This window comes from Melozone crissalis, unplaced genomic scaffold (assembly GCF_028551555.1).
Source record: "Melozone crissalis strain CALT ecotype California unplaced genomic scaffold, PUWL_Pcris_2 ptg000041l_1, whole genome shotgun sequence".
In the NCBI taxonomy this organism is placed as follows: Eukaryota; Metazoa; Chordata; class Aves; order Passeriformes; family Passerellidae; genus Melozone; species Melozone crissalis.
In genome coordinates, this window is record NW_026535819.1 from 4,826,088 (window position 1) to 4,841,733 (window position 15,646).

Below are 15,646 nucleotides of genomic sequence, written 5' to 3' on the forward strand. Positions count from 1 at the left end.
ATTTTGTACAGGTGGTTAAACCGGCCCGTGCTAACCTCAGCACATCCTGAATCCAGTGGCACTCCCACTCCCCACTCAGCAGGAAAACTGAACATCCACACCAAAAAATCCATGGAGGTTCAAGTCTGCATCCAATTCAGACAAGGGAGGATCCAAAAGACTCAAGCAGGACTCCAATCCTGTTTCCCTCCTGCTGAGGACAGCAGGATTTGAAGAACTGGCTGGACAAAGCTATTTATTCAGTTGGGTTACTCAATAAAAGGTTTTCCCTCAAGTACTATCAAACCCAGGAAAACCAAGGCCTCTGTACCACGGAAGTGGTTTACCACATGACTGGCTGCACTGTGCCAGCCAAATCAAGAAAGGTCGCTTTTAATACCTTCCTTAAAAAAACCCCAACCAACAAAACCAAACATTAGAGGGTGGTCCAAAATAATATGACCCATAGAAGTGGGAAATAAAGAAAAAAATTCCCAGAAGAATTTTTTTTAAGTCGGCCAATGCATTCAATATAATTTGTACTAAAATGAAGATGCACAAACCTCTGATCTCTCTAGTCCCTTCAATTTTCTCCCAGGAAAAAGTCTGGGTAAGGCTTTGCAATGCAGGACACAGCACTGAGCTGAGCAGCAGCTGCTCCACATGTTCCTCTAATACCTCTTTCTCCTGGAGCGTGTTCTGTCAGGCACAGGATATGATCCCACCAAAGCCATTCATCCTTACTGCACCACTGGGAGACATTAAATTCCCTGGACAGGCTGACTAATGATCCAGCAGGCTGGGAGAGCCCCAGGTGCTCAGGGCAGTGAAGGTAAGAGCTTTTCTCCAGCACAGCCATGATCTGCTGCAAAGCTGGTAATAAATAGAGTGCGACACGAGCAGCTCAGAGCAGGACCTGCTCCAGCAGCCTCCATCCTGCAGAGGGATAAAAAGGGATATTGGCTGTTTCTCCACCCAGCTCCTCAGCTCTGACAGCCAGGGACAGGGTGCTGGAAGAGCACAGTGTCCCCAGCCCAGCAGCACATCTGCCGCTGAGATGTCGCAATTCACTGCCCGGCTCGTTAACGCAAATTGAAAGCGATGAGCTTTAACAGGCCAGGCTGCAAACTGCAGCTCATGATGCATGGCCGTGGCAAACTGCCCCTTCCGCAGGGATGCTGGCACTTGGCACAGCAGCAGGAGCACTCTGGTTACCTCTGTGCTTGATCCTGCAACGCCCAAAAGCCACAGGTCTCGGTCACTGCTGCTGCTCAGTTTTGTATTTCCACCCATCATGAGCTGCAGATCTGCTTTAGTGAATTGTTCCAACCTGTGCTTTGCTTTTTCTCAAAAACACCAATGCAAGCAACTTTGTGGAAAACGAACGGTTAACCTGGCTAACACAGACCTGAATGGATTACTGGAGCTCTGCAGAACTGTTTTTCTGGGATAAAAACAGCTCTGCTGGGATGAAAGCCTTCATATGCCAAACTCTATTACAGCTCAAATGGAGAACATGTGCTATCTCCTCACGGACACATGCTTATTTACACCAACCCAAGGAGCCTTCGGTTCAAAACGTTCACATGTGAGCACTGCTCATCTGCCAGCATCTATGGGAATAGAAGGAATATCCACTAGAGAGAGAGGAGGAGGAATAATATTCCAGATTGCCATGTAGTCCTTCAAGTATGCTGCATGTCAGCACTTCACTGAACTGATGCTGACCACAGAGAGTGTCTGCATGGGAGGGAGAAGGAAGAATCAAAATGCCATAAGTTGGAAATATGTTGCCTTAAATGACATGGTCAGAATTGTCTCAATTACAACCCATTTGCTAAAGCAGACAAATATTCCATCACTGAATAAAATCTGGTTATCTTATTGGAGGTTTTAGAGTACTGAGTCTAATAAATAGGAAACACAGTGTACTGGTTCCCTGTATTTTCATACTAAAGATTTTGCTGTCACCTTTGCTGTAAGAAGAGTAAAGGTCTCATAGGACAAAGGAAAATTTGGCACAGTGGGCTGCTACTATACTTGATTACTTTTGTTTTTTTCTTTTGAGGAAATTTAATGGTATAGAATCTGTCATCTATTAGATGCTGGCAAGAAGAGCCTCAGCAGCCATGCTCCAGACCCACACTTCAACTTCTGCACAGGATCTAAAGAGACACTGCTTAAAATAGATTTGTTAAAAAACAACATTTTCCAAATTCCAATGCCAGTGGAAATGTTTCCATGAAATCAAAACAAAAACCTGTGGAAAACTACACTTTTATGCTAACATTTCTCTGCAGCATCCACAAAGCACAGCATTGCACCACTGCTACAGCACACAACAATCTAGGGGAAAAATGAAGGAACTGGGGACAAAGCCCATATAAAAGTGAAAGTGCCTACCCGTCTCCAATGATCACGCTGAAATACTGTAGAGAAATCAAAACAGTAGTTAAAAATACTGCAGAATACCTCAGAAAGCATTCTGTCCCTAATATTTACAGGATTATTAGCAACAGGCACTGATTTGACAGTCAGGGATTATCTTTTGAACATCGGGGATAAGAATTCTCAAGATGTCAATAAAATGATGTATTAGATTCTGCTCTGATCTAACTCTATTATTTTCTCCCTTAAAGAAAGGGCTAAAATGTTTCTGGATTGTATAGTTTTCTACAGGAACAGAACTGTTTTGTCCCAGCCACGTCAGAATCTCACAGTTTACTGTAATAAATCACGAGTCCTGCGACCAGAGCTCAGAAACGCTCAGTTCCATTGCTACTGCTCCACCAAATATCCCAGCAGGGTTAGCAGAGCCTGGAGCTCACCTTGCCATCGGAGGCAGTGTTGATCCTGTAGTGGTAGACCCTGCCCTCGTAGCGCAGGGAGATGGATCTCTGGCCGGGGCTGCTCTCGCTCTCCCGCACCAGGAAGCTGCCGTTGATGCCGCTGCTCAGCAGGTACTCGGCGGCGTTCCGCGACACCGGCCCGTGGTACCACGAGTGCTTCTCCAAGCTGTTCACCGGCGTGATGTAATTGCTGGGCACCCAGCCCTGCCCGTTCTTGGTCTGAGCCTCACACCACTCCCCATTGTGATTGTAGCCCAGCACGCGGAGCTTTTCACCTTGGGGAAGAGAAGATGGATTTATGCGGCAGGCTCTGAGCTCGCTAGGGCCCCGTGGAGGGCTGAGGTGCAAAGATAGGAATTGCCAAGCCATGATGAAATAGCAAAAGAAGCTCCTGTCTTCTGCCTCTCGGACCCCAGCTTATCTCTGTAACCCCACAGGTCACTTTCCCATAACCTCTACTATTGGACAAGTTTGGATCCCCTTATACCCTATAAAAAGGGGCTGGTTTAGCCCATTCTGGTTTAGAAGAGCCACCACTGGAACCCTTCACAGACCCCTCAATAAAACCATCGCTGTGGAACCCCAGGATGTTTTCTTCTCCTCTCTCGTGTCTGCTTCCTGATTAGCCTGGGCACCTTAGCAAGCAAAGAGCTGGAATCCTAAGAGAGCTGATAATCACTAAAGAGCTGATATCCCTTGGGCTTGCTAAGGTAGCCAGGGGCTGAGAGTGGCCTGGGCACTCGGACACTGCCCCCATGAAGGACTGAGCTATCCAGCCCTTGCTGCCTGCTCTGGGGCAAATTAGCCCAGCAGAGAGTCAGGATTAGATTTATACATGGTGAGCCTGGGAGTTGAAGACAAAGATAAGTTCTTTCTGCCTAGCAGATCATTAAATAATCTCCTATAAGAATAGGTATCTGACTCAGCAGGGAGCATGTGTTTCTCTTCAAGCTTGACTGGAGCTCTCCAAGCCAAATAAAGTCACATGCTTCAGATTTTTAGGCTCTCCTGCAGTTCTGCACCAGCTCCAATACTGCTCAAGTTTAAGAAATGAATCCAGCAAATTTTATTTGAACTGAGCTGGCTTCTTGGAGCTAGGAAAGAACTGGAGTGGATAAACAATTAAAAAATAATTTTAATTAGGAAGGTAAGTAGATGTGACTTGGAGTACATACAGTGTTTTCTTTCTCAATCCTTCTGGTCCTTACATCTGTACAGTCATTTTTCATGCAGGGACTGTGTTTTGGAGAACTGTGAAAATAAGAGGCCAGCCTCCAAAATCAGCTCAGTTTGATTTCTCAGTTCAAATTCTTGATCCTAATGGAGAATTTAGTTTTGACAGTTTCTTGCCCAATGCAATAAAAAAAAAGACAGTTATAACCTTTAAAAAGGTCATGACTTTGTGAAATATTTGTATTTGTTTAAGATGATTTCCCACAGTAAAAAAAAATTCCACAGGGTTTGGTGTAAAACTTAATTATTTCACAGCGACCTTCCTTCCTACACCTCCTCCCACACTCCCAGTGGAATTCTGGCCAGTGACCTTACCTTTAGTTATGCTGAGAGTGTTGTCCCCACTTGCCACAAAATCATACAGTGCAACAAAGAGATGGGGGTCATTTTCACTGGGGCAGGAGAGGAGGTTTTCCTTGGAGTTCCAGCGAGCTGCTTCGCTCAGACCCTGCGGCTCAAAGTCTGACACTACCGGTCTCTGAAGGGCTTCTGCAGGAGAAAGAGGGAGAGAAAGGAAAAAGCAGGTTCATTTTGGCTGATAAAAACCAGCTGGCCAAGCCACACACTCGGACTTTCTAAGCTGCATTGTTTCATGACACGTGTGCTCCTCGTGCGTCAGAGCACAGATATGGACGGTGCCTCAATGCAGATCTCCTGCCACATGGGCAGGACACTCCTGTTCCACAGCTGTCCCCAACCCTCCCAGAGCCCCCAGCTCCTGCCTCTCAGGAAATGCAGGAAAGGGAAAGCCCTTCTCCATCCCCCCAGTAAATGCAGCTCACGTAGGCTGTTTGCTGCCTGTAAATCCTTTGGCTCACACCTAACTGCTGGAATGGTTAGATTTGAAAACAAACCCAAGACCTTTAAAAGGTAAATCCCTTAATTATCCTATAAATGAAATGGCTAGAACGTGCAGCAAATTGAGCCAAGCAAGGTGAGATTTATAAGACATGGTATTTAAGAAGGAGTTAGGTCTTTCTGGTATTCACAGTTTTTTTAATCATTTCTCTTCTTATTTGAGAACAAGGCCATATTTTTTGTTGCCCTCTCTCCTGCCCATCACTCTCAAACCATAGCAGTGTTGAGCATACTTCTACATTTTTAGGAACCCTAAGACAACTCAAAAGACAGAGATTCCTGAAAACTGAGCTTTACAGGTGAATAAAAGCCAACCTCCAAAGTTTTTTATACCCTGCAGCACATTAGGCATGTAATATTCAGTAAGTATCAGGCAAGTCCCAATACACCAGGGAATTTTACTGCAGTTGCTCCTTGCAAGTCCTTCACTTTGGGGCCCGACTGTAGAGTTTGGAGCAGAAATGCTCCAGATAATTGTGCCCCCTCGCTCTTTAACACGCTACCTCCAGATGTGCTGGCAGCACCAAGCCTGACTGTGGTGGCACAGAGCCAGGACAATAAGTTGTGAAACTCTTGTATTTTGAAGGGTCATTCTCCATCTGGATGAGTTTGCTGAGCGAGGTCACAGAGCTGCACAGAAAGCATCGCGTCAGTGTGGCTCTGGGGACAGGAAACACGGCACTGTCACTGCAGCCCCTTGCCCCAGGGACTGCCCTTCCTTACAGCATCAGCCCCTGCCTGCTGAGCCCCTCTTTGCACACACAGGGCTCTGGACACAGAGATTCCATGCCAAGTGTTTCCTAGACTGTCAGGTCACTTGGGGGCACAGAACTCTGTTTACACCTGCAATACTCAGTAGCTTTGTGCTGTTGTACAGATGCAATGCTGTCAAAACATGATTTTAACACTACTGTTGGTTTGGCCTGGAAATTGAGTATAAGCTGTGCCAGTAAACCGGCAAAGAACTGAGGCAATTGACATCAGAAAAGACATGGAAGTTTAGTGTGTACTGGGACACGTCCAAAATATGTTTCCAGTGGAGAAATGATAAAAAAAAAAAAAATCCCACCAACCCCCCAAAATTCAACCTACAAATCATAACAATACACATTATTTTCTAATATCATCTTTGATAGTGAAAGTGCAAATAGTAGTGGTGGCCACTATTCACCCAAAGACAATCTGGCATCCTTGATGTGTTAGTCAGGTGACCACTGGTAAATGCTCTCTGGGTGGTTGTTTATGTACATAAATACTACTGTATTCATTGGAAAAAGTATATGATGCATGTGAGTAAAATAGCAAATACAGACACTGCTGGGCCTGTACAGTTTTCCTAGCCAAACTGTAACTGCAGGGAAATATATTTCCATAGTGAATCAGAGCAGTTAAATAATTCCACTTTCTAAATGATTCCACAGTCAGAAAAAGTGATAGTGTGTTGGGGGGTTATTTTAAAGCACCTTGATATCCTGGCTTTCTCTTCCTGTGTCCAGCAGGAGAATATATTTTAATAGCCTGGTTTCCCTCAAGAGTGACAATGAGACAAGAAACAGAAAATCCACTTTGAGAAATTAGGCTACAATCATTTTACCATGAAAACACTCTGAAGCCCATTAAGCTCCCTTATCAAACACAGGGCACTAGAGTGATGGGAGGTACTCCAAGGAGTTAAACCATCAGTGAACACCTGGAACAGACAGACAGCAGAGCTGCAAGGGACAGACACACAACCTCAGCAAGCAGCAATGCTGTGATGCTCTCCCCCAAAATGGGACAAAGCAGCAGTCACTGCTCTGTGGGATGGACCATAAACTCCTTTAGGAAGGAAAATGCCTCCCACACGGGCACTAATTCCACAGGAAGGCAGGAAATCCAAGGCAGGCTCCCCTCCAACTCCAGCACATGGCAGCTCAGCGAGGATGGCTCAGGCACAAGCAGGGATGGGGATGTGGGAGCAAAGCCAAGCGCTCCACAAGAATCCCTCCCTAGTGCCCAGGCCCTGGTGAGGCTGGGACTGACTCACTGCACTGGGATGCCAAGGTATGTGCTTCAGTTCAGCTGTGAGACAACACCACGCCAGTGCCAGCAACACCCACAAGCGTGGTACAGAGTCGGGGAAGGCTGGCTGTGCTCAAGGACATTCCTACAGACACTGACTCAGTGACAACACCTGCGACACCAAGGACCTGCAGGAGCAAGGGCTGTTGAACACACACACACAGGAGAATTTGCTACAGTGGAAAACCACACTGGTCTCCCAGTGAAACCAGGGGATGCTCACACCCTCTGTCTCTCCCTCCTGTGCAGCCACAGGCACCCCAACAGAGGTGTGGGCTGTGTGTGAACGTGCTGAGCAGGAGAGCACAATGGGGACATGCCAGACAACTCCTGGGCTGAGTGGGGCTGGTTTTTCCAGAAGTTAGGGACCCCAAGTTAAGAACTGGGGTGGGGAAGGTGGTGAATGAAGCTTGAAGAGTGTCCAGAAAGGGAGGACGAGGCCCTGAGTCAACACAGAGAAGAGCGTAAAGGGAAGAGCAGAATTGTGGTGACCCGAGTGTAGCAGAAGCTTGATAGACCGTGACAAAACACACTTTTAAAGGTCTGGGCCCCAAGAGGAGACTGTCAGCAGACTGAGGACACAAAACCATGAAGCGAGAGAAGCAGACAGGACATGTCCATCTGGGAGCCACGTACAGCCGGCTGTCAGCAGCATTTATCCCTCTGAGCCATCCTCCAGCAAATCTGCCCAGACATTCCAGTCCTCCAGAGCAGGAATTAGACATTGCTGCTCCTACATATTGAGAGTCTTTTTCAACATACAGCTCCTTCACCTCCTACTGCTGGTTTTAACTACAATTTTACAGCACTGCTGAGATCTTCAGTGGGCCAGGTTCCTCCTAATAAATCAGCCTGGCTGCTGTACCTACAGGAGGCCATCCTGGCACGGAGATGGGGCAGGAAGCGAGCGTAATTCAATCTGTTATCGCTGGGCTGTCCTTCCTTCCACACATCCACTTTGTCTTGTGCTGCATCCCAGCAAGGCTGCAATTTATTACTCTGCTCTGGATAACACCTGGGTTCCTGATGGGAGTCCTAAAGCAGCACGGTAATTGAGTTCTCCACTAACATCAACTAAATGATGACTCTTAATTAAAGCAGTGCCGACTTTGAAATAAGACAACAGCAGTTTGTATTTTGAGGCATTAGCCATAAGAATGTCATCATTTCCTCCCTAAATTTTTTCCCCAGAAGGTATTTATGCTTGCACACTAAAAGGTTTCGTAAGTATAACTATCTCCTACTCATTACTGTTCATACGAAGCCATGAATCATGGTTAGGGGCTGTGTGAGAACTTCTGAGTATGAACAATTCTGGTCGAGATGAACGCAAGCAAATTTCCCTCACAATGCAAGGGAAGGGCTGGCAAACAGGCAGGAGCACAGAATTACACTTGGCTCCTCCAGAGCTGACTGCGAGGCAGTCCCGAGGGAAGGAGGAGACCTCCTGTCTCCCTACAAAACAAACATCCTGTGGGCTTACAAACTGTGCTGGCATTTTTTCCACAAGGTTTGTAGAGCAAGGGAGTGCAGAACACATCTAGTAATCTCTTTGGAGGCACAGCACATGCCACCTAAGCCTTCTCCTTTCCCTACATTCCCTCTACTCCCCTTTTCCCCTGGAAGAAATGATGATAAATAGCAATGCAGATTTAATACTTCCAAATGTTTCCCACTCTGAGCACATATGATGGAGCAGCTGTCTCTCTGTCTCAGTATTGCTCCTTAGTGGCCCTCACAGATTCCCTATGCCTGATGGAATATGGATTTAAATATAAAATTAAAGAACCTGTAAAGCAGATCTTTCCAAAAAGAAGGAGGGACTCATGTTTTATTTCAGACTCATCCCTCCAGTGAGATCAGGCTCAGCCTCTACTGTGACCCTCTGCACAGCCCAGGCCACAGACCCTTCTGCAGCAATGGCAATTGATGGTTTTCCTGCTCTTGGCTGATTTTTGGAAAGTCCTTAGGGTCAGCATGAGGAAAAATACCACTTTTTAAACATTGTGTATTTATACACAGAGGTGAAGCAGTGCAGAAACTGATACAGCCCCACTCCCCTGAGCTGGGCCACTCCTCCAAGAGATGATTCCATAATTTTGGGGCTTTTAACATCATTTTTTTGTTTTGTTGGTTTGTTTGTGGGTTGTTCTGCTGGGTTTTTCATCAAGTTCACTCTTACACAGATTTGTAGGCTCTACCTGAACTCATTCACTGAGTTCATTCCATTTATAACCCCTTAGTGACATGGCAAACATCATCTTTCTCCAGCCAGCTAATCACAGCTGTAAATGGATGGAGTAGAACAGTGGGTATGGCAGAAATCTGAACTTTACTCCCAAATCTGCCACTGAGTTCTGCCTGACCTTAGACAATAACGTCTGGGAGAGGAAGAATAAAGAGTAACTAGATTCAAGTGAACTTCAGTGACACTTCAGTATTTCTGACAACTTCACTTTTATAGCTTTTGGTTTTGTTTCCTTCCTGGAGGAGCAGAAGTAGGAAAGTCTGCCTGATTCTGAGCCCTGGGGCAGGGAAAGCACCAAGCAAGAGTCATCAAGATTTATTGTTCTATTCCCTTGTTTCACTGAGCAGCCCCACAGACTGCTCAGGGAAGGACTGACGGGTCTGTGGATGATCAGTTTCAGGTCTCAAACCTGTTACAACTTTTCCTGTGAAATGATAATCCTTTCCCTCACCACATCCCACGGGAAACTGTAGCAAGCACCATCAACCAGATTTTTGAGCAAATAAGAACCACTGGAACGAGCACACAACAAAGAAGCCACTGCAAAGCCAGAAATGTGGATAACAGCAAGAACTCTAGTGAGTGGTGGTAGATGAGAGGCCATGAGGTGAGGAGCAGAAAACAGCCAAGGAAGAGAGGAAATACAGAAGGGAGGCAGCAATTCCAGGTTAATGCATTTGCTCTCCCAAGCAGGGGCAGATGATTTTGCTCTCCCAGTGACATTGGGGCAGACGAGTCACTGTGCTGCCAATTTAGGCCTGGCTTAATGTGTGCCCAAATGCACGACAAAAATCCCTCTCCAGGAACAGGGCAATGGGTACAGGCTGCTGCTCCTCCCCAGGCTTGTCTCCTCTAGCTGTAACAAGACATGCTAAAAGAAATAAATTAGGAAAAAAACAAAAAAAAAAATCAGTCTGACAGCTGGCAGGACAGGAGTCTTTTCAGTCAAAAAACAAAAGGACTTTACTAGTGTTCCCAGAATGTTTTTTTTTCTAAACTTCACAGAGAACACTGACAGGTTTTAAACGAGGCTTTTGCCTTTCAGTGGCAGAGCCAAGCCCAAAAAGGCAGCAAGACTATTCCAGCCCCTATTTGGGACATGGACACATTCTGTTTTCCTGATCAGATTGGCAGCAGTACTCGCTGTGCCTCTTCCCTTCTACTCTTTACCCTTTCTTGGTGTGAAGTGGGTGAGGAATTATTCACTTTGGCAAAGGCAGATACGAGAAAGCAGATGAGAGAAATTCAAATCTGTCACATTTTAAAATAATATTTACTAGTGGGAATAGAAATGAGGGCAAAGAAATGCCCAGCTCACACGTCAATATGAAAACTCAGTCATTGTCAGAACCAGTTTGAGCGTATTTCTGATCAAGTTAAGAGAATTATTTCAGATTTTTCAGGGAGGACAGTCTGCCCTTGCACAGCAGCACACAGCCATGGGCCACAGCACCTGCCAGCCCTCCACACCACACACAGAGCAGCCCCAAACAACCCTCGTTCCTGCAAACCAACAGAGCATAAAAGCCCTTCAGAAGGGACCACCATGAAAAGAAAACCACATTTCTGATTACTTGGTCAAAGGACACGTACACCTACACACGTGTCTGACAGCAAATCAGCCTCACAGCAAATCCAGACTCAGCACAATATTCTCCAAAAGTGTGTTTGAAAATACAACAAATAGAATTGATTTTGTTACATCTCATGCTATTCATCAACCAAGAACTGAATTATTTCTGTTAACATACAAAAATAAGGAGTACATACAAAAATAAGGAATACATACAAAAATAAGGAATTAAGTACAATTTCTTCTATCCTCCTGGCTGCAACTGGCTTTCCAAGCACATAATGGACCTTCCAGCCTTTAAGCAGTTATGTTTAAGGTTTCTCATCTATTACAGTAAAGAAACTTTCAGCTTTTCATACAACTGAAATAACAGCAGACTTAAATCCTCCAATTATATCACCATCATCTCATTAATTGTTTCTTTCAGAGGCTGAGGGTTGTGCATGGAAATGGAGTGGCCACCACAGGCTGTTCACAGGGATCCAGGAGCAATGATCCAGAGTTTCTGACCCTTGACACAACCCTGCCCCCTTCTCATGATCTGCCAAGCTTAAAATAACAAATCCATATGTAAAAACTTGTTACATTCTTAAGGGCAACACAAGCAAATGGATTTCGCTTGTGCTCTTGGAATTCAGGAGTTTGGGACAAGCCACCACCACTCTTTTGGAGGAGTCCTCAACAATGATTTCAACCTCACAGTAATGTTTGTAAGAAAGCTGTCCAGGAAGACATTCAGCTTTAGAAAGGAATAACAGAAAATGCTGATTTTTTAAACTTCTTTTTCCTCAGCAGAGTATCTCATGCTGCTCTCCAGGAGCTCACCAATCAATTATGGGGGTTTTGGGTTGTCTATGTCCTGATTGCCACATTAAGGTTGCAGCTGCCACATTTGTACACCTTTAACATCAGCTCTGACACTGGCTTTGGGTTTGCCCCATGATGAGCTGAGAAGTGAGACTGAGCTACTCTGAAATTGAGTAAAAGTCGTTTCAATATGCATTTCCCATTACATCATTAAAAAAACCAAATATACAACACAGTCTCAGGGAAGCAGGAGGTGGAAATACTACAATATTAATTGTGTCCAACGTTCTTAACTCACACTGCCTATACAGCCAAGTCAAACTATGCTCTAATCCTATTATGAAACTGCATTGCAAATTGGGGAGGGGGGGGAGTGGCTGTAAGGAACACAAAAGAGAAAACTTGCAAGAAAGAGTCAGGGCAACACCCTTGTAACATCATCCCTCAGCATTCATTTCTGCAGAGGGAAATGAGGCCCCAGATGCTCTGCCTGCTCTCCCAGGGCTGTGTTGAAAGATCCAGCAGCACAGACAGGAGGCCCAGCACAGCTTGGGGCTCCTTCTCCACACACACCCTGAGCAATACCAGAGGCAGGGAACGCAGACACAGGCTTTGTACACTTAAAACACCGCAGAAGAATTCAGTCATATAAAAACATCAAAATTATTCATGCATCTGCCCACCATTTGGTTTCTGAAACTTTAAATAAGCAGGAAAAAGTCCTCTGGACAATGTTCTTTGATTTTAGAGAACAGAAAAAATTCCTCAGAGTCACTGAATGTATCCAATAAATACAGACTCTCGATCCAAAACTTCTTCAAGCGAGTTTACCACGAGCAGCCATTTGTAGATTCTGAGATTCCTAACCTATGAATTTCCGAGGGCCGTTTCTGCAGCGAATATTTGAGAGTTGAGCAACAGCGACTTGCGATAGGCCCCTGGAAATCAGCTGCTGCCTTCCGTGCCTCTGATTTGATGAGTTAGCACGGTCCTCCTGGCAGGAGGATTATTTTTACTGAAACAACATCCAGCAACACAAAAGAAGTTGAAGCAGCCTGTGGGATGGACACAGCGCTGGGAGCGCAGGGAAGGAGGGACCACAAGGCTGGTCCAGGCAGGGTGAAAATCTTGCTGGAGGTCACACCAAGCAAGACCTCAGCCCAAAGTCTCCCCTTGGAAAGCCCAAGCTTTCCATCCAAACCAGTTGACTCCATATGTTTAATATCCCGCTGTCTGCAAGTAACCACGGGTGTGACTCAAAAAATCACTTTTTAAAAGCAAACATGCAAGAAAAGTCAGTTAAACGAATGCCTGTGGAAAGCACACTAAGAAGGGGGATAACCAAAATTGACTAATGTGTTACGTATTAACACATGCTGAAAATATTTTACCGATGGACTCATCTAAATTTTCTTGAGTACGGCGTTGGGTTTTTTCACGTCCCAAAATAAGGAAGATTCTCCCCCCAGGGAAAAAAAAAATAATAAAGCTGAGGCCTGAAGATAGGGATTTGTTTATGGGCTCGGCAATAAGATCACTTGACATTTTACAACCATAAATGGTAGAGCCGCGCTCCCTCTGTAACTGCATTAATGAAAGGCACCTGGGTCCGACACCGCTGGTTCTTCACCCTGGCTCGGGAAAACCCAGCCCGAACGTGGCCAGCTCCAAACATCCCCCAAACCTGGCCCCAGTTTAAAAACGAGGGATAAAACTCTGTCCGGAATGGTGGGATCGGGGTACTCACCTTCCAGGTAGCAGCTGGAGGAGGAGGAAAGCCCCTTCTTCGATTTGCAACCCACCAATTTCAAGCAAATCTCCAACATTTTCATTTGTTAGAGTTTGGCTTCGGCTGTTCTGTTTTCCCTTCCCCCCTCTCCTCCAGCTTCTTTTCTATGTGGAATTATCCGTCAGAAGTCTTTAAAAAAAAAAAAAAAAGTCTAAAAAGATCCCGGTAAAAGTCTAAAAAAAAAGTCTAAAACAACATATCCAGGAGAAGCCTGAAACAAAATATCCAGGAAAACTCGACGAAATCCAGCGCTCCGAGAAGCACTACAAGGGCGAGCCCGAGAGGCGGAAAATGCAGGGGCCCCGCACCTCCTCTCCCGGGGAGTTAACTCCAGCCATCTTCCCTCCTTCCCAACTCTTTTGGCGGGAGAGAGAGGAAAGGAGGCGGGGAATGGAGTGGGAGAAGAATAAAAAAAAAAAAAAAAAAAAGAATAAAAGCAGTAAGAACTAAAAAAAAAAAAGAGCGCAGCCAACTAAGTTGGGCAGAGTGAGCGGTGCCGGCCGTGCGCGGCAGCCGGCGGGCGCTGCTGGGGCTCGGCTGCCAACAAAGGGCCCCTCACTCCGCCGCCGCCGGCCTCCATGACATCAGGCGTGCAGCAACGCCCTCGCTCCTTAACCTCCTCCTGCCTGCAACTCTCCCAGCGCTCAGGAGGCCGGGGGGGAAACCAGCAGGTCTGGGGAAGCGGGGGAAAGGCGGGGTGCTGGAGCTCCGTGCCGCCAGGGGAGCCTCCAAAGCGCGTCACTCCACAGCGCGTTCGGGGGCTGCTCCATCAGCGGCGAGCCCGGAGCGATGCCCACGGTAACCCGGCACAGAACGGCGGGGGAGCCGCAGCTCCTGCCCTGCCATCCCGTCCTGGCATCCCTACGCTCATTACAGGCACAGGGATTCAGGTTCATGCGGTTACTGCTGCTCCTCCGGCACAAGGGCACAAAAGTTTTCACTCTCACACTACCTACCGTTCTTTTTCCCGGCATGTTTCTCAAGGCTGCACACCAATTAATGCTCTCTGCTCATGTATTTTTATAGATTGTTTTCTGGCATTATTGTGTGTGTCCCATTTAAACAAACATAATTTTTGGGGTGCATATATTTATATTCATATTCATATTTATATTTATATAAATTTTTATATATTTATATAAATTTTTGATACATTTATATAAATTTATATATATATTTTATATAATAAAATACATTTGTTTATATTTATATCTAGTTATGTCTTTTATATATAATTTATATTTGTATTTGTATGTATTTTTACATGTTTATATTTATATATAGTAGGTATGGTCTATCTACCTATCTCTCTCTAAAGGAGATAGCATATTGGGTATGTATACAACTGCATTATTTCCACTCAAAAATCCCTTTTCACCTCCCAAAGCTCGGGGTGCTCTTGCTGCTTGGAGCAAGAGGTGCTCAAGGGTGCAGAACACAGAGTTTGGGGAAAACGGCCTGGGAATCTGATCTCAGCACAAATCACCCCACAATGTGTGGAGCCCTCGGTGTGTCACACACAGAGTCAACAGATCAGCAAATCTTCATTTTTTGTCCCTGAAAACTTGCCTTCACATCTGACAGTTTATTTTGGCAAGGTTTCTGACTAGTGCTTGTGCTCTTTTGCCCTCCATGGTTTTCAAACATTGAATACTTTAGGGGAAACTCTGCATGCTTCCAGCATCTGAGGTCTGTGTCTCCGAAACAGCAAACATTGCTCAGACTCTTTAAACATTATTTTACAGCATCACTTTGCCCCGGTCTTCTGATCCATGGGGTAAAAACATGAAAGACAGCTGGGAAAAAAATCCTTGATCTCTCAACCCATACTGAACTGCAATAAGAGCATTTGGTTTTGGTTTTGGTTTTTTAAATACCACAAGTCACATTCCTAGCAAAGAAATAACACTAAGGACAGTGTGATGTTTACAGTGCTTTCACCTTTTTCTCAGAAAACACAAACATGGATATTCCCATTTAATACACCAGAAAGCAGGTAGAGAACTTCAACATTTCCTCAATTCAGACAAAGAGCTGAGGCTCTCATCTCCACTGCTGGCAGCCTGCATGGACATTGGGAAAACAATACAGTTCTCCCCATCTATCCCATCCTCTCTCCACTTCTGGAGAATTTCTGTTTTATGGAAGCACCAGAGTTTAAAAGAAGCCAACACCTATCTACTTGTTCCTTGCCTGCCTAACAGGGAACTTGTGTGCAACTGCACTGGGGAGTGAAAAAAAGAACTACC

The 15,646-nt window shown here is 45.5% G+C and overlaps 1 protein-coding gene across 1 annotated transcript in view; it reads right to left on the reverse strand.

The window, feature by feature from the left end:
- ABL1 (ABL proto-oncogene 1, non-receptor tyrosine kinase) overlaps positions 1-15,646 on the reverse strand; it is a 77,599-nt gene that overhangs the window by 18,728 nt on the left and 43,225 nt on the right. The window contains exons 2-3 of the mRNA XM_054284278.1: positions 4,377-4,550; positions 2,808-3,103 (exon numbers count right to left, since the gene is read on the reverse strand). Of these exons, the coding sequence (XP_054140253.1) occupies positions 2,808-3,103; positions 4,377-4,550 (470 nt within the window). The remainder of the gene's footprint in view (positions 1-2,807; positions 3,104-4,376; positions 4,551-15,646) is intronic.